We start from the raw sequence: 19,808 nt of genomic DNA, 5'->3' as shown, positions 1-19,808 counted from the left end.
TTATACTGAATGAAATAAGTCAAGCAGAGAGAGTCAATTATCATATGGTTTCACTTATTTGTGGAGCATAACAAATAGCATGGAGGACATGGGGAGTTAGAGAGGAGAAGGGATTTGAAGGAAATTGTAAGGGGAGGTGAAACATTAGAGACTATGAACTCTGAAAAACAATCTGAGGGTTTAGAAGGGATGGGGGGTGGGAGGTCGGGGTACCAGCTGGTGGGTATTATAGAGGGCATGGATTCCATGGAGCACTGTGTGTGGTGCAAAAATAATGAATACTGATATGCTGAAAATTAAAAAAAAATTTAAAAAAAAACCTTGGTAAACTTCAATATTGACAAATGGTTGACCCTCCTTTTCTACTTCAGCACCCAAATTCTAATCATAAAAAAATCTCCAATAAAGTGTAAACCCACAAACCCCACTCTGGCCATGGACCCTAATAAAGGTTGATCCCTCACAGTGGCTCTGTATCTCCCTCTCAATACATCTCTCCACCACTGAGACCTCCATGAATGGCCTTTGGGGACCCCTGTGCCCTCCAGGACCTGTGGAAAATATGCCTGATTTTGTTAGAATTCTTTGATGGGTGTTGCTGAGGTGTGTCTTGCAATCACAGTAAGAATCTAAGAGCTGGTTCATCCAGAGCAGAAGCTCTGCTCAGGGAAGCATCTGTGGGAATGTCCACAAGCACAAGGGTGTGGGGAAGTGCCTGGGCTTTCGTACCCTGAGCATCCCTATCAGCAACAGGAGACTTAAACAGAACAAAGTACAGTCCACACTATCAGGAGGAGGAATGAGGGTACTGAAGTAAAAAGCCTGACAGACTCAAGGTGAAAACTGGGTTTTTGTATTCTCTACAACAAAGTTATGTGAAGGGCTTAGTGGCCAAGTGTAGTTACTTCCAAATAAAGAATATGACTCATGACTATTTTTTTGGGAAATCTAGGGAAAATTTAATTGGCATAGTACAAGTCATTAGAATTAAATTATTTTAGATTTCCAACTTGCCCCCATGTAAAATACAGAAATTTCTAAGCATTTGTGACCAAGGTTGTGGAAAATATTAGGATTATATGAAAATAGACAAAGGGTAACCTGTCTATATATCAGAAAGAGCAGAAGCTTAATAAAGTGAGTTACTTAAATGTATGGAGAAGTTGAATTATTCAAGCAAATGGAAATTCCAGGAAGTAAGAAGTAACAGGTTCTACTTCTACAGACTAATCAAAAAATAGCAGTTCCAGCTTTGAGGCTGTGAGTCCTTCAATCATGGGCACTTCTTCAACCAAAGAACCATTGGCCTTTACATTACTGGAACCCCAGTGATTCTTTTCAGAGCCCTCTTTATGTCTCTGTTCCTCAGGCTATAGATGAAGGGGTTCAGCATGGGTGTGACCACTGTGTACATCACTGAGCCCACAGCACTTGCGTAGGAACTCTGGGTAGCTGCGGAGCTAAGGTACACTCCTAGGCTTGTACTATAAAATAAGAAGATAATGGAGAGGTGAGATGTACAGGTGGAAAATGCTTTATACTTGCCGTGAGCTGATGATATTCTACATATGGAGGAAACGATCTTAAAGTATGAATAAAGGATCCCAGCAAGGGGACCACCACCGAGCACCACAGTTGCAAAATTCATCACCATGTCATTAAGAAATGTATCAGAACAGGCATGCCCAACTACCTGGTTGAGTTCACAGAAAAAATGGGGTATTTCCACCTCTGTACAAAAGGACAGCTGCAACAACATTAAGCTCTGTAATGAGGAATTCAGAACACTGATGACCCAGGACACTAGAACCAGCAGTCCACAGAGCTGAGGGTTCATGATGACCATGTAGTGTAGGGGGTGACAAATGGCCATGAAGCGGTCATAGGCCATCACAGTCAGGAGAAAGTCATCCCAGCCTGCAAAGAGTAAGAAAAAGTACATCTGTGTGATGCAGCCTGCAAAGGTTATGACTTTTCTCCCTGTTTGTATATTCACCAGCATCTTGGGTATGGTGGTGGAGGTGAAACAGATGTCTGCAAAGGACAGGTTGGTCAGGAAGTAGTACATGGGGGTGTGGAGGTGGGAGTCTGAGCTGATGGCCAGGATGATGAGCAGGTTTCCAAACACAGTGATCAGGTACATAGAGAGGAAAAGCCAAAATATGAGGGGCTGCATTTCTGGGTCCTCTGAAAATCCCAGGAGAAGAAACTCTGAAATTCCTGTATCATTGCCTGCTTCCATGTGGTGGAAGTGACTACAAGGAAAGAAAAAAAGAGAACATACAAATGTTAATGTAAATGAGCCTCATTTATTTATTTATTCCTCTTTTTTAACTTTTATTTTATTTTTTTATTTCATTTTTTTAAAGATTTTATTTATTTATTTGACAGACAGAGATCACAAGTAGGCAGAGAGGCAGGCAGAGATAGAGAGAGAGATAGAGGGAAGCAGGCTTCCTGCGGAGCAGGGAGCCCGATGCGGGGCTGGATCCCAGGACCCTGAGATCATGACCCGAGCCGAAGGCAGCAGCCCAAACCACTGAGCCACACAGGCGCCCCTTAACTTTTATTTTAAATGTCAATTAGTTAACCTACAGTGTAAATTTTGTTTCAAGTGCTCAATAGAGTGACTCAACACTTCCATGCATCATATAATTCTCATCACAAGTGCCATCCTTAATCCCCATCATCTATTTCACCCACCCACCCCCACCATCTCCTGTCTGGTAAACATCAGTGTGTTCTCGGTAGTTAAGAGTCTGTTTGTTTCTTGATTTGCCTTTTTCTCTCTTTTGTCTCCAATGCTTATTTCTTTGGTTTCTTAAATTCCACATATGACTGAAATCATATGGCCCTTGTCTTTCTCTGACTCACTTCTTTCACTTAACATAATACTCTCTAGTTCCATCCATGTCATTGCAAATGTGTACACACACACACACACAAACACACACACCACACATCTTCATCATTCATCTGTTTACTAACACCTTGGCTATTTTCATAGTTTGGCTATTGTAGATTAGATAATGCTGCTAAAATCATCTCAGAGCATGTATCCCTTTTAAATAGTATTTTTGTATTCTTTGCACAAATACCCCAGCAGTGCAATTGTTGGATGATAGAGTTTGGGGTATTTTTTGGTTTTCTTTGTTTGTTTGTTTACATTTTTTATGTATATATATATTTTTTTAATTTTTTATTTTTTATAAACATATACTTTTATCCCCAGGGGTACAGGTCTGGGAATCACCAGGTTTACACACTTCACAGGACTCACCAAAGCACATACCCTCCCCAATGTCCATAATCCCACCCCCCTTCTCCCAACCCCCCCTCCCCCCAGCAACCCTCAGTTTGTTTTGTGAGATTAAGAGTCACTTATGGTTTGTCTCCCTCCCAATCCCATCTTGTTTCATTGATTCTTCTCCTACCCACTTAAGCTCCCCATGTTGCATCACCACTTCCTCCTATCAGGGAGATCATATGATAGTTGTCTTTCTCTGCTTGACTTATTTCGCTAACAGTGCTCCATGCAATCCATGCCTTCTATAATACCCACCACCTGGTACCCCGACCTCCCAAACCCCGCCCCTTCAAAACCCTCAGATTGTTTTTCAGAGTCCATAGTCTATCATGGTTCACCTCCCCTTCCAATTTCCCCCAAATCCCTTCTCCTCTCTAACTCCCCATGTCCTCCATGCTATTTGTTATGCTCCACAAATAAGTGAAACCATATGATAATTGACTCTCTCTGCTTGACTTATTTCATTCAGCATAATCTCTTCCAGTCCCGTCCATGTCGCTACAAAAGTTGGGTATTCGTCCTTTCTGATGGAGGCATAATACTCCATAGTGTATATGAACCACATCTTCCTTATCCATTCGTCCGTTGAAGGGCATCTTGGTTCTTTCCACAGGTTGACCGTGGCTATGCTGCTATAAACATTGGTGTACAAATAGCCCTTCTTTTCACTACATCTGTATCTTTGGGGTAAATACCCAGGAGTGCAATGGCAGGGTCATAGGGGAGCTCTATTTTTAATTTCTTGAGGAATCTCCACACTGTTCTCCAAAGTGGCTGCACCAACTTGCATTCCCACCAACAGTGTAAGAGGGTTCCCCTTTCTCCACATCCTCTCCAACACACGTTGTTTCCTGTCTTGCTAATTTTGGCCATTCTAACTGGTGTAAGGTGGTATCTCAATGTGGTTTTAATTTGAATCTTCCTGACTGCTAGTTATGATGAACATTTTTTCATGTGTCTGATAGTCATTTGTATGTCTTCATTGGAGAAGTGTCTGTTTATATCTCCTGCCCATTTTTTGTATGATTACCTGTTTTGTGTGTGTTGAGTTTGAGAAGTTCTTTGTAGATCCTGAATATTAGCCTTTTTCTGTACTGTCATTTGCAAATATCTTCTACTATTCCGTGGATTGCTTCTTTCTTTTGTTGACTGTTTCCTTTGCTGTGCAGAGCTTTTGGTTGTGATGAAATCCTAAAAGTTCATTTTCACTTTTGTTTCCTTTTCCTTTGGAGACATAACTTGGAAGAAGTTGCTGTGGCTGATATCGAAGAGGTTACTGCCTATGTTCCTCTAGGATTCTGATGGCTTCCTATCTCATGTTGAGGTCTTTCAAACAGGATGCAACAGCACATTAAGAATATTATCCACCACGATCAGGTGAGATTCATCCCTGGGTTACAAGGATGGTTCAACATTCGCAAATCCATCAATGTGATAGAACAGATCAATAAGAGAAGAGAGAAGAACCACATGGTCCTCTCAATTGATGCAGAAAAAGCATTTCACAAAATCCAGCATCTGTTTCTGATTAAAACGCTTCAAAGTATAGGGATAGAGGGAACATTCTTGAACTTCATCAAATCTATGTATTAAAGACCCACAGCAAATATCGTCCTCAATGGGGACGTTGAGATCAGGAACACGACAAGGATGCCAACTCACCACTCTTGTTCAACATAGTATTAGAAGTCCTAGCAACAGCAATCAGAAAACAAAGAGAAATAAAAGGTATCCAAATTGGCAATGAAGAAGTCAAACTCCCTCTCTGCGCAGATGACATGATGCTTTATATGGAAAACCCAAAAGACTCCACCCCCAAACTACTGGAACTCATAGAGCAATTCAGCAAGGTGGCAGGATACAAAGTCAATGTACAGGAATCAGTGGCTTTCTTATACACTAACAATGAAAATACAGAAAGGGAAATTAGAGAATCAATTCCATTTACTATAGCACCAAAAACCATAAAATACCTGGGAATAAATCTAACCAAAGAGGTAAAGGAACTGTACTGAAGGAACTACAGAACACTCATGAAAGAAATTGAAAAAGACACAAAAAGATGGAATACCATTCCATGCTCTTGGATCGGAAGAATAAACATTGTTAAAATGTCTATACTGCACTGTGTGTAGTGCAAGAACAATGAATACTGTTATGCTGAAAATAAATAATTTTTTAAAAAAGAGGAACACTTTAAAAAAAGCTGGAGCAAATGATCCTAAAATTTGTATGGAATCAGAAGAGACCCCGAATCGCTACAGAAATGTTGAAAAACAAAAATAAAACTGGCGCCATCATGTTACCTGATTTCAAGCTTTACTACAAAGCTGTGATCACCAAGTCAGCATTGTACTGGCATAAAAACAGACAAATAGACCAGTGGAGCAGAGTAGAGAGCCCAGATATGGACCCTCCACTCTATGGTCAAATAATCTTTGACAAGGCAGAAAAAAATATACAGTGGAAAAAAGACAGTCTCTTCAATAAATGGTGCTGGGAAAATTGGACAGCTATATGTAGAAGAATGAAACTCGACCATTTTCTTACACTGTACACAATACTAAACTAGAAATGGATAAAAGGTGTCACAGTTTTAATGAGAAATGCTTTCCTGAATTTGGGGAATATATGTTGAGTACTGACCTCTAGACAAAGACCATAGTGGTCTCTGATACAAAAGCCCATACATCCTTTGGGCAAATATATAGTAGTTCACTTGCTGGGTTTTAGGGTAGCTCTATTTTTAACATTTTAAGGAACTTCCATACTGTTTTCCAGAATGTCTGGACCACTTTACATTCCCACCAAAAATGCAAGATGATTCCTCTTTCTCCTCTCCTTTAAAATACCTGTTTTGAGGAGTCAAGATGGCGGAGAAGTAGCAAGCTGAGACTGCTTCAGCTAGCCGGAGATCAGCTAGATAGCTTATCTAAAGATTGCAAACACCTAAAAATCCATCGGCAGATCGAAGAGAAGAAGAACAGCAATTCTGGAAACAGAAAATCAACCACTTTCTGAAAGGTAGGACCGGCGGAGAAGTGAATCCAAAGCGACGGGAAGATAGACCCCGGGGGGAGGGGCCGGCTCCCGGCAAGAAGCGGAGCAACCGCGCACAAAATCAAGACTTTTAAAAGTCTGTTCCACTGAGGGACATCACTCCAGAGGCTAAACCGGGGCGAAGCCCCGCGGGGTCAGCGTGGCCTCAGGTCCCGCAGGGTCACAGAAGGATCGGGGGTGTCTGAGTGTCGCAGAGCTTGCGGGTATTGGAACGGGAAAGCCGGCTACAGAGACAGAGCCGACAGTAAGATCGCAGCTCCGTGTTACCTTGAACCGGTCGCAGGCTCGGTGAGCTCGGAGCGCGGCCGGAAGTCAGGCAGACGGGAGTAACTGGGCGCAGTTCTCTGAGGGCGCACTGAGGAGTGGGGCCCTGGGCTCTCGGCTCCTCCGGGCCGGAGACCAGGAGGCCGCCATTTGTATTCCCGTCCTCTGGAACTCTACGGAAAGCGCTCAGGGAACAAAAGCTCCTGAAAGCAAACCCGAGCAGATTACTCACCCTGGCCCCGGGTAAGGGCGGTGTAATTCCGCCTGGGGCAAAGACGCTTGAGAATCACTACAACAGGCCCCTCCCCCAGAAGATCAACAAGAAATCCAGCCAAGACCAAGTTCACCTACCAAGGAGTGCGGTTTCAATACCAAGGAGAGCAGCAGAATTCCAGAGGAGGAGAAAGCCAAGCACAGAACTCATGGCTTTTTTCCTGTGATTTTTTTTTAGTCTTGCAGTTAATTTAAGTTTTTCTTTTTCATTTTTTTTTTTCTCTCCTTCGGGTAAAATTTTTTTTTAACTGTTACCTTTTTCTTTTTTAAAGATTTTTTACTAGTTTATCTAATATATATATATATATTTTTTACATTTTTCTTAGGTGTTTTCTTTTTTAAAAAATATTCTTTTCTTTTCTTTTCTTTTTTTTTTTTTTCTTTTTTCTTTCTTCCTTTTTGAACCTCTTTTTATCCCCTTTCTCCCCACTCACGATTTTGGATCTCTTCTAATTTGGTTAAAGCATATTTTCCTGGGGTTGTTGCCACCCTTTTAGTATTTTACTTGCCCCTTCATTTACTCTTATCTGGACAAAATGACAAGACGTAAAAATTCAACACAAAAAAAAGAACAAGAGGCAGTACCGAAGGCTAGGGACCTAATCAATACAGACATCGGTAATATGTCAGATCTAGAGTTCAGAATGACAATTCTCAAGGTTCTAGCCGGGCTCGAAAAAGGCATGGAAGATATTAGAGAAACCTTCTCGAGAGATATAAAAGCCCTTTCTGGAGAAATAAAAGAACTAAAATCTAACCAAGGTGAAATCAAAAAAGCTATTAATGAGGTGCATACAAAAATGGAGGCTCTAACTGCTAGGATAAATGAGGCAGAAGAAAGAATTAGTGATATAGAAGACCAAATGACAGAGAATAAAGAAGCTGAGCAAAAGAGGGACAAACAGCTACTGGACCACGAGGAGAGAATTCGAGAGATAAGTGACACCATAACACGAAACAACATTAGAATAATTGGGATTCCAGAAGAAGAAGAAAGTGAGAGGGGAGCAGAAGGTATACTGGAGAGAATTATTGGGGAGAATTTCCCCAATATGGCAAAGGGAACGAGCATCAAAATTCAGGAGGTTCAGAGAATGCCCCTCAAAATCAATAAGAATAGGCCCACACCCCGTCACCTAATAGTAAAATTTACAAGTCTCAATGACAAAGAGAAAATCCTGAAAGCAGCCCGGGAAAAGAAGTCTGTAACATACAATGGTAAAAATATTAGATTGGCAGCTGACTTATCCACAGAGACCTGGCCGGCCAGAAAGAGCTGGCATGATATTTTCAGAGCACTAAACGAGAAAAACATGCAGCCAAGAATACTATATCCAGCTAGGCTATCATTGAAAATAGAAGGAGAGATTAAAAGCTTCCAGGACAAACAACAACTGAAAGAATTTGCAAACACCAAACCAGCTCTACAGGAAATATTGAAAGGGGTCCTCTAAGCAAAGAGAGAGCCTACAAGTGGTAGATCAGAAAGGAACAGAGACCATATACAGTAACAGTCACCTTACAGGCAATACAATGGCACTAAATTCATATCTCTCAATAGTTACCCTGAATGTGAATGGGCTAAATGCCCCTGTCAAAAGACACAGGGTATCAGAATGGATAAAAAAACAAAACCCATCTATATGTTGCCTCCAAGAAACACATTTTAAGCCCGAAGACACCTCCAGATTTAAAGTGAGGGGGTGGAAAAGAATTTACCATGCTAATGGACATCAGAAGAAAGCAGGAGTGGCAATCCTTATATCAGATCAATTAGATTTTAAGCCAAAGACTATAATAAGAGATGAGGAAGGACACTATATCATACTCAAAGGGTCTGTCCAACAAGAAGATTTAACAATTTTAAATATCTATGCCCCCAATGTGGGAGCAGCCAACTATATAAACCAATTAATAACAAAATCAAAGAAACACATCAACAATAATACAATAATAGTAGGGGACTTTAACACTCCCCTCACTGAAATGGACAGGTCATCCAAGCAAAAGATCAGCAAGGAAATAAAGGCCTTAAATGACACACTGGACCAGATGGACATCACAGACATATTCAGAACATTTCATCCCAAAGCAACAGAATACACATTCTTCTCTAGTGCACATGGAACATTCTCCAGAATAGATCACATCTCGGTCCTAAATCAGGACTCAACCGGTATCAAAAGATTGGGATCATTCCCTGCATATTTTCAGACCACAATGCTCTAAAGCTAGAACTCAACCACAAAAGGAAGTTTGGAAAGAACCCAAATACATGGAGACTAAACAGTATCCTTCTAAAGAATGAATGGGTCAACCGGGAAATTAAAGAAGAATTGAAAAAAATCATGGAAACAAATGATAATGAAAACACAACGGTTCAAAATCTGTGGGACACAACAAAGGCAGTCCTGAGAGGAAAATATATAGCGGTACAAGCCTTTCTCAAGAAACAAGAAAGGTCTCAGGTACACAACCCTAACCCTACACCTAAAGGAGCTGGAGAAAGAACAAGAAAGAAACCCTAAGCCCAGCAGGAGAAGAGAAATCATAAAGATCAGAGCAGAAATCAATGAAATAGAAACCAAAAAAACAATCGAACAAATCAACAAAAAACTAGGAGCTGGTTCTTTGAAAGAATTAATAAAATTGATAAACCCCTGGCCCGACTTATCAAAAGAAAAGAGAAAGGACCCAAATAAATAAAATCATGAATGAAAGAGGAGAGATCACAACTAACACCAAAGAAATACAAACTATTATAAGAACATACTATGAGCAACTCTACGGCAATAAATTTGACAATCTGGAAGAAATGGATGCATTCCTAGAAACATATAAACTACCACAACTGAACCAGGAAGAAATAGAAAGCCTGAACAGACCCATAACCAGTAAGGAGATTGAAACAGTCATTAAAAATCTCCAAACAAACAAAAGCCCAGGGCCAGACGGCTTCCCGGGGGAATTCTACCAAACATTTAAAGAAGAACTAATTCCTATTCTCCTGAAACTGTTCCAAAAAATAGAAATGGAAGGAAAACTTCCAAACTCATTTTATGAGGCCAGCATCACCTTGATCCCAAAACCAGACAAGGATCCCACCAAAAAAGAGAGCTATAGACCGATATCCTTGATGAACACAGATGCGAAAATACTCAACAAAATACTAGCCAATAGGATTCAACAGTACATTAAAAAGATTATTCTCCACGACCAAGTGGGATTTATTCCAGGGCTGCAAGGTTGGTTCAACATCCGCAAATCAGTCAATGTGATACAACACATCAATAAAAGAAAGAACAAGAACCATATGATACTCTCAATAGATGCTGAAAAAGCATTTGACAAAGTACAGTATCCCTTCCTGATCAAAACTCTTCAAAGTGTAGGGATAGAGGGCACATACCTCAATATCATCAAAGCCATCTATGAAAAACCCACCGCAAATATCATTCTCAATGGAGAACAACTGAAAGCTTTTCCGCTAAGGTCAGGAACACGGCAGGGATGTCCATTATCACCACTGCTATTCAACATCGTACTAGAGGTCCTAGCCTCAGCAATCAGACAACAAAAGGAAATTAAAGGCATCCAAATCGGCAAAGAAGAAGTCAAATTATCACTCTTCGCAGATGATATGATACTATATGTGGAAAGCCCAAAAGACTCCACTCCAAAACTGCTATAACTTATACAGGAATTCAGTAAAGTGTCAGGATATAAAATCAATGCACAGAAATCAGTTGCATTTCTCTACACCAACAGCAAGACAGAAGAAAGAGATATTAAGGAGTCAATCCCATTTACAATTGCATCCAAAACCATAAGATACCTAGGAATAAACCTAACCAAAGAGACACAGAATCTATACTCAGAAAACTATAAAGTACTCATGAAAGAAATTGAGGAAGACACAAAGAAATGGAAAAATGTTCCATGCTCCTGGATTGGAAGAATAAATATTGTGAAAATGTCTATGCTACCTAAAGCAATCTACACATTTAATGCAATTCCTATCAAAGTACCATCCATCTTTTTCAAAGAAATGGAACAAATAATGCTAAAATTTATATGGAACCAGAAAAGACCTCGAATAGCCAAAGGGATATTGAAAAAGAAAGCCAACATTGTTGGCATCCCAATTCCGGACTTCAGGCTCTATTACAAAGCTGTCATCATCAAGACAGCATGGTACTGGCACAAAAACAGACACATAGATCAATGGAACAGAATAGAGAGCCCAGAAATAGACCCTCAAATCTATGGTCAACTAATCTTCGACAAAGCAGGAAAGAATGTCCAATGGAAAAAAGACAGCCTTTTCAATAAATGGTGCTGGGAAAATTGGACAGCCACATGCAGAAAAATGAAATTGGACCATTTCCTTACACCACACACAAAAATTGACTCAAAATGGATGAAGGACCTCAATGTACGAAAGGAATCCATCAAAATCCTTGAGGAGAACACAGGCAGCAACCTCTTCGACCTCTGCTGCAGCAACATCTTCCTAGGAACAACGCAAAAGGCAAGGGAAGCAAGGGAAAAAATGAACTACTGGGATTTCATCAAGATCAAAAGCTTTTGCACAGCAAAGGAAACAGTTAACAAAATCAAAAGACAACTGACAGAATGGGAGAAGATATTTGCAAACGACATATCAGATAAAGGACTAGTGTCCAGAATCTATAAAGAACTTAGCAAACTCAACACCCAAAGAACAAATAATCCAATCAAGAAATGGGCAGAAGACATGAACAGACATTTGGGCAAAGAAGACATCCAGATGGCGAACAGACACATGAAAAAGTGCTCCATATCACTTGGCATCAGGGAAATACAAATCAAAACCACAATGAGATATCACCTCACACCAGTCAGAATGGCTAAAATCAACAAGTCAGGAAATGACAGATGCTGGCGAGGATGCGGAGAAAGGGGAACCCTCCTACACTGTTGGTGGGAATGTAAGCTGGTGCAGCCACTCTGGAAAACAGCATGGAGGTTCCTCAAAATGTTGAAAATAGATCTGCCCTATGACCCAGCAAATGCACTATTGGGTATTTACCCTAAGGATACAAATGTAGTGATCCAAAGGGACACATGCACCCGAATGTTTATAGCAGCAATGTCCACAATAGCCAAACTATGGAAAGAACTTAGATGTCCATCAACAGATGAATGGATCAAGAAGATGTGGTATATATACACAATGGAATACTATGCAGCCATCAAAAGAAATGAAATCTTGCCATTTGCAACAACATGGATGGAACTAGAGCGTATCATGCTTAGCGAAATAAGTCAAGCAGAGAAAGACAACTATCCTATGATCTCCCTGATATGAGGAAGTGGTGATGCAACATGGAGGCTTAAGTGGGTAGAAGAAGAATAAATGAAACAAGATGGGATTGGGAGGGAGACAAACCATAAGTGACTCTTAATCTCACAAAACAAACTGAGGGTTGCCGGGGGGAGGGGGTTTGGGAGAAGGGGGTGGGATTATGGACATTGGGGAGGGTATGTGATTTGGTGAGTGCTGTGAAGTTTGTAAACCTGGTGATTCACAGACCTGTACCCCTGGGGATAAAAATATATGTTTATAAAAAATAAAAAATTAAAAAAAAAAAAAAAAGAAGAGGAGAGATACCTATGCTTGTAGGCATTGGCAGAGAAGGTGGCCATGTGCAAACCAGCAAGTGAGTTCCCACTAGAAACTTAATGCTGCTGGCACCTTGATCTTGAACTTGCAGTCATCAGAACTGTGAGAAAATAAATTTCTCCTGTTTAAGCTGCCCAGGCTATATGGTATTTTCTTATGGCAACCTGAGCAGACTAAAACAAGTAACTACTAAAACAATGCACCTGTGTGTTTTCAATTTCATCTGTGGTTGCCTTGATTCTTCTGATCTCTGACAAAGGTGATGAATATTCATTTTGAGTCAACAGTTTCATTATAATGATATATTTTTTTTTACTTAACAAGAGTGCACTTACTATTAAATTCATAGAGTATGAAAGCAAAAAAAAAAATAAATAAAATAAAATAAAATAAAATACCTGTTTTTTTTTCCCCATGTTTTAATTTTAGCTATTCTGACTGGTGTGAAGTTATATATTATTATAGTTTTGATGTATATTCCCCTGATGATGAGTTATGTTGAGCATCTTTTCATGTATCTGTTAGTCATCTGTTACGTTGTTTGTGGGAAAAATGTCTATTCCTGCCTTCGCCCATTTCTTAACTTGTTTATTTTTGGGAGTGTGTTGAGCTTAATAAGTTCTTAATAGATTTTGGCTACTAATTCTTTATGAAATATGTCACTTGCAAGTATCTTCTCCCATACTATAGATTGCACTACTAGATATTTACCCAAAGCATAGAAAAATACTAATTTGAAGGGGTACGTGAATCCTAATGCTTATAGCAACATTATCAACAATAGCCTAACTATGGAGAAAGCCCAAATATCCACCAACTGATGAATGGATAAAAAAGAGTTTATATATACATACACACACACACACACACACACACACACACATTGGAATATTGCTCAGCCAGAGAAAGACAATCACCATATGATTTCACTCATGTGTGGAATATAAGAAACTTAACAAACTAACAGAGTGGGAGAAAAAAAAAAAACTGTGGTAAAATAGGAAACATTCTTATATATACAGAACAAACTGAGGGGTTTTGGAGGGAGTTGGGTGGGGGATGGGTGAAATAGATGATGGGTATTAAGGAAGGCATTTGTGCTAATGAGCACTCAGTGTTTATGGTGGGGTTAAATCACTAAATTCTACACCTAAAACTACTATTGCACTGTATGTTAACTAAGTGGAATTTAAATAAAAACATGGATGGAAAAAAAGTCCATACAGTCCAATAATGGAGAAAGAATATACATAATAAAATAAAAAATAATATGTAATGTCAGACAGTGACAGGTTCTGTGAAGGAAAAAATAGGTAGGTACAAAACAGAGTGGGTGGAGAGAATGTTACGTTTTTGTTGTTGTTTTTTTTTTTTCAGGGGGTTACACATTTTTTTTAATTTATTTTTTATTTTCCGTAGAACAGTGTTCATTATTTTTGCACCACACCCAGTGCTCCATGCAATCTGTGCCCTCTATAATACCCACCACCTGGAACCCCGACCTCCCACCTCCCACCCCTTCAAAACCCTCAGATTGTTTTTCAGAGTCCGTAGTCTGTTGTGATTCACCTCCCCTTCCAATTTCCCCCAACTCCCTTTTCCTCGTTTTTTTTTTTTTAGATTTTATTTATTTATTTGACAGTGAGAGATCACAAGTAGGCAGAGAGGCAGGCAGAGAGAGAGGAGGAAGCAGGCTCCCTGCTGAGCAGAGAGCCCAATGTGGGGCTCGATCCCAGGACCCTGAGATCATGACCTGAGCCGAAGGCAGCGGCTTAACCCACTGAGCCACCCAGGCGCCCCCCTTCTCCTCAATTTAATAAAAATTCAGGAAAACATGCCAAGATAGTGACATTTTAACAGACACTTCCAGAAAGATTAAGCAGGAGGCAGGAGGATGTCAGGGGTAGGTGGGTGACCAGCAGGGATAACAGAGCAAAGACCCTGCAGAAGGCACTTACCTCAGCTATGCAAATCTCAAACTGTAGTCAGTGGAGTGAGGGAATGAGCAAGAGAGAGACAGATGAGAGGTGGTGGCAGAGAATGTTGAGGAAGGAGGTAGCTTTCCTGCCTCTGATGGGACTTCAGGACACAGGGAGTCCTTCCTTCAGATGGTGTTCTTTGTATTTTATTAATTTTGTTCCATAGTATTCTTTGAATAGACATAGATCCCTTCATTATTTTCATCTGTTCATTAACATTCTGGCATTTAAGGGTCACATGTTGGAGTATCTGAACTCAGAACTATTGCCCTGAGGACTGTTCATGCCCCATAATAATCATTCACACACACACATACACACACACACACACACACACACAGGGCACTCTGGTCTCCTGACACTGTGTTACTATCATGCCTTTCTCACCCCCAGCCACAATAATGGTGAAAGAAATGGTATAAGGAAAGTTGTCAAAATCAGATTATCTTCATCCTGAAGAATGTGTAAATGGTACTTAAATTCTAGTTAGTAAGCCTCCCCAAGACAAGGAAACAAGGCTCCATTTTGATATGCTCATACTGTGTCCTGTATTTAAATAAACATAAAAAATAACAAATAGCATGGAGGACATGGGGAGTTAGAGAGGAGAGGGGAGTTGGGGGAAATTGGAAGGGGAGGTGAGTCATGAGAGACTATGGACTCTGAAAAACAATCTGAGGGGTTTGAAGTGGCGGGGGCGGGTGGGAGGCTGGGGTACCAGGTGGTGGGTATTATAGAGGGTACGGATTGCATGGAGCACTGGGTGTGGTGAAAGAATAATGAATACTGTTATGCTGAAAATAAATAAATTTAATTTAAAAAAAAAGAGATTATGCTGAGTGAAATAAGTAAAGCAGAGAGAGTCAATTATCATATGGTTTCACTTATTTGTGGAGCACAGCAAATAGCATGGAGGACAAGGGGAGATGGAGAGGAGAAGGGAGTTGGGGGAAATTGGAAGGGTAGGTGAGAGACTATGGACTCTGAAAAACAATCCGAGGGTTTTGAAGGCGCGGGGTATGGGAGGTTGGGGGAACCAGGTGGTGGGTATTAGAGAGGGCACAGATTGCGTGAAGCACTGGGTGTGGTTCAAAAACAATGAATACTGTTAAGCTGAAAAGAAATAAATTTTTTAAATAAAAGAGGTTCAAAAATACAGGAAAGAAATTGACACAAGGGTCAAAAGAGACCTAATAAGCTCAGGGGGTCCCTGAGAGACTGTGATGAGCAGAAAGCATCCCTGGTTCTGGCACCATTCCAGCCCCAGTCAGCATGCCCTGATGCCCAGAATAATTAACAAAGCAGGAAAGTAACAATATATCTGAATAAGAAAAGACTGGTATTTTTATGATATCAAGACATTTTACTGATTGACTATCCCTCTAGAAAAACAAGCAAAGGGAATAAACTTGCAATTTACAAAAGAAAATACACAGTGTAGCACACAATGTAGGACAATAGAAGGGAAATTTTAAAGATGAAATAATAAAAGACTTCCTAATGATTTTAAGTGCAAAAGGTTTGGAATCAGAAAAACAGGTTTTGAACATCAGTTCTTCCATATATAAGATGCTTGAACTTTGGAGAGACAACCAATCCATTCCAAATGTGAATGTCCTCACTCAAATAGTGGGGATAGCAATATCCATCCACCTTGCTGTCTAGGGTGGCAGACAGCATTAGTCACTACATGCAAGAAGCTTACAGTACAGTTCCTCCCTGTGAGTAAATGAGTTATTTTCACCAATGAACAGATTTGGTTGAGTTTTCTCTTCTTTTCATAAATGTCACCATCATTTACACATCTCTTGATAATGAAGCATTACGAAGCGAAGCTAGTGAGCACACCCCTTTTTGCATATGAAACACAAAGTTTTTATGTGAATACTTACCTTGACAGAAGATGCTGAGAAATTCATGTCTCAGGAACTGCTGTTGCAATGGAATAGTTACCTGCATGAGTCTGGGGCTTTCTATAAATGCAGAACATGCTAAAAAACACCACGTCTTAAAATGTTCTCTGCATATGCCTCAGATCTCAACACTCTGTTTTCCTGCTCCCCTGCTGAAAACCCCTTTGATATGTTCTAATTTCACTGAACCACATTAGGTCCCCCAGTCCCTTCCCCTGTCTCATCCAATGAGTCTTCCATTCCCACCACATATTGTCATCAATGATGCCTGTGTTGCTGGATCCAATGGACACTTCTCTTTTGAGCACACTACATAAATTAATTATAAATGAATGTACCAAGTCTCAGGTGACCTCAGAAAATGTTCTCTGGTTTCATTCTCTCTGGTCCTCTCCTAAATAATTGCTGAGCTCTGAGACTCACCTGGGTGGGATTTATGAAATGAAAGTCTCTGTGTGGAAGTCCCAATTCTTCCCTGGATGGTTGATTATGAAGACCAAAGTTCTGTTCCCAGACAGAATGGCAGGAAGCAGTGAAGCATGGGTCCCCCAGCCAGACTTAGGAACACAAAAGCAAAAACCATGTCCTGTCCAGTCCAAGGCTTCACTTGCTGAGGTTCCGCAGCAGATGAGACACTTGGAGCTCTCTATGTTTGCTCATTAGGCACTGTTTCCATTGTGACTCCCACCTCAGAGCACTGTGTTCCCCCTGTGGCACTGGTCTGGAGAGAAAGGAAACTTGTCCTGCTGATTCTTCTCCTGGGAGACCAGATTAGAAGTCAGGTGAATCCAGTTCTGTATTCCTCTTTCTCATGACATTACCTGCCTTCCAGTGTTCTAACCTCCTGGCACTTTCCCTTAACTTTGAGATGATATTGAATTTATTTAGTTGAGGGTGTGCTTTACCTTTTATAGCTTTGGGATGCTAATAAATGAGTGATGTGACCCTCTTCATGTGTGGTTTGGAGAGAAAAGTCTAAGTACTCACCCTAGAGACCAAAACAAATTTTGTGTTTGATTCTCCAAAGTGTGGGCTCCTGAGATGACATCAAGCATACCTCTGAAAAGGACTTTTAGTAGACAGAATAAAATCACCAAATATTTCCACATCTTAATCTACAGAATCTGTGGATATGTCTTGTGTCATGGCATGGGAGAATTGAGGTTGCAAATGGTATTAACATTACTAGTCAGCTGACCCTAGCATAAAGTTATTCTGATTAGCCAGGTGGACCTGATAGATCAAAAGGGTCCTCCAACTGTGGAAGAGGAAGGTAGAAGATTTGGAGTCACATAGAGATTTTGAGATGTTATGTTGCTGACTTTGAAGATAAAGGGAGGGCACATGAGTCAGGGTTTAAAGGTGGCTCTACAGTTGGAACAGGTGAGAAAACCTCTTCTCCCCAGACCTCCAGAATGAACTCTTCTCTACAGACAGAGTGACTTTAGCCAAGGGAGACCTATTTCAGACTTGTGACTTCCAGAACTATCAGAAAATAAACAAATTTGTTTTCAATCAGCAGCATGGTCATTTTTTACAACCATACAACAATCTAATCCAGACATTAATCCAATAACACTTTGTTCAAGGGAAATAATTCAGCTTTGGCTTTATTTATTTATATTATCTTGGATAAGGTTATACTGTGTTGATGTCCTACTTCGAGTAGAAAAAGGAATCTGAGGTCACTTTCGAGTTCTTCAACCCCAGCAGCTGGTACAGAAAATTTCCCATGCCATGAGCCATGCTGACTTGCAGCTATTAACATAGAAACAGTGAATCCTTAAGGCGATTTCTTCTCTTTTAAATCTTTGTGTCTAATTTTTTACATACTTTAACTTTCACACTAATCTAAATATTCATTATTTTCATTCTTATCCTCTCCCAATTTCCTTCAAGTTTATCTGTGACAGAAAAGATCAACAATAATGGGTCTATGTGTGTGCATATGAGCACCCATATGTATAAAAATGCACATTACATACACCTCCCCATTGAAGAATTTTGTAGAGATCTACAAAATATGAACACACCTCCATTGTTTATTAGTCACAATATCTCTCTGAAATTAGTTTTATTATCCCCATATTATCTTCAGAAATAAGAAAACTGAGGCTCAGGGGCATTAAATTTTAATAAGTTATGGAACAAAGTAGTTAAAGCTTAGTGTGCACTTTCTGGAGTTATATAGACACAGAATTGTTTGGTATGTCCTCTCTGCATAAAACAGTATACTTTAAAAAAAAAACATTTTTTACTGAAGTGTAGCTGACAAAAAGTTACATTTGTTTCTGGTGTGCAACTTAGTGGTCCAACCGACAACTCTTTATGTTACACTGTGTTCACCACAAATGTCAAGCTTATACTTTAAATAGGTGCTGCTTGTTATATACTATTAGACTTCAGTGATACAGTTGAAAGGTAGGAGTCTAGAAAAGCATGGCTGAGGGTAGGTTCTACAGCACTGGCATAGCTGATTCACACTGAACAGGGATGGACAATATCTCTCCTAACAAGAAAGAAAGCAAAGTGTCTATAAGGGTATGGGAAAAATAAAATTAAATTAAGGCAATTCACCTTGGGCATGCCTGCTCTAAATCAGTATCTGGTGCTGATTGTATACTCAAAGTACTCTTTCCCAAAGAATGAACAATGCCCAACGTAGAAGATAGGAAATCATAAAAAAAAAAAAAAAAAGAACTGCTTGTGTTGTTATAAGAAGAAGGTTTTGAAATTTTGCATCATCATATTTAGGTTATCCTGACACCAAGAATATACGTGGCCCATCTATTTGTTTGAACTTGTCTTTCCATCGTGCTCCACCAGGAGATACAAACTTGAACATCTGAGTTTGCAGTGTCTGTGGTAGGCTTTCTGGACAGGGAGCAGACTGACAGAATAAAAGCAGGAAACAGATTCAAAAAAACAAGAGTTTCTTTGTTGAGTAATTGCCTGACTTTAACATTTTGGTCATAATGTAAGTGCCTGACCTGAAGCTTTTGATTTCTGAGGCATGCATTTCAAAGGCAATCAGGTTGAGTAACCTCACTATCCAGTGTGGGACACAATTACCAGATAAGCCCTTGTGCTGTGCTGCCCAGTCCTGAAGGACCTCTTCAAAAAGCCCTTGGTAACCTCCATATTGACACATGATTGACACTGACTTTTCCCATTTTGCACCCAAATTCTAATCATATAAAAATCTCCAATAAAGTGTGAATCCACAAACTCCTAACCACTCTGGCCATGGATCCTAATAAAGGTTGATCCCTCAGAGAGGCTCTGCCTCTCCCTCTCAAAGGATCTGTCCACCTCTGAGACCTACCTGAATGGCCTTCGAAATCCCT

The 19,808-nt window shown here is 40.1% G+C and overlaps 1 protein-coding gene across 1 annotated transcript; it reads right to left on the bottom strand.

Annotated features, from left to right (window-relative positions):
- Positions 1-1,309: 1,309 nt before the first annotated feature.
- LOC101681838 (olfactory receptor-like protein OLF4) lies at positions 1,310-9,614 on the bottom strand. Its single transcript, XM_045088841.1, has 3 exons — positions 9,599-9,614; positions 5,564-5,595; positions 1,310-2,245 (listed from the first exon to the last, which is right to left on the bottom strand). Exon 3 carries the CDS (start codon positions 2,240-2,242, stop codon positions 1,310-1,312), a length of 933 nt encoding a protein of 310 aa, XP_044944776.1. The 5' UTR covers positions 2,243-2,245; positions 5,564-5,595; positions 9,599-9,614.
- Between the last annotated feature and the right edge of the window lie 10,194 nt (positions 9,615-19,808).

The sequence above is a fragment of the Mustela putorius genome, unplaced genomic scaffold (genome assembly GCF_011764305.1).
Source record: "Mustela putorius furo isolate JIRA1106 unplaced genomic scaffold, ASM1176430v1.1 tig00000095_pilon_pilon_pilon, whole genome shotgun sequence".
Taxonomy (NCBI): Eukaryota; Metazoa; Chordata; class Mammalia; order Carnivora; family Mustelidae; genus Mustela; species Mustela putorius.
The sequence above is the reverse complement of the archived record's forward strand: the minus strand, read 5'-3'. Positions and strand labels throughout refer to the sequence as shown.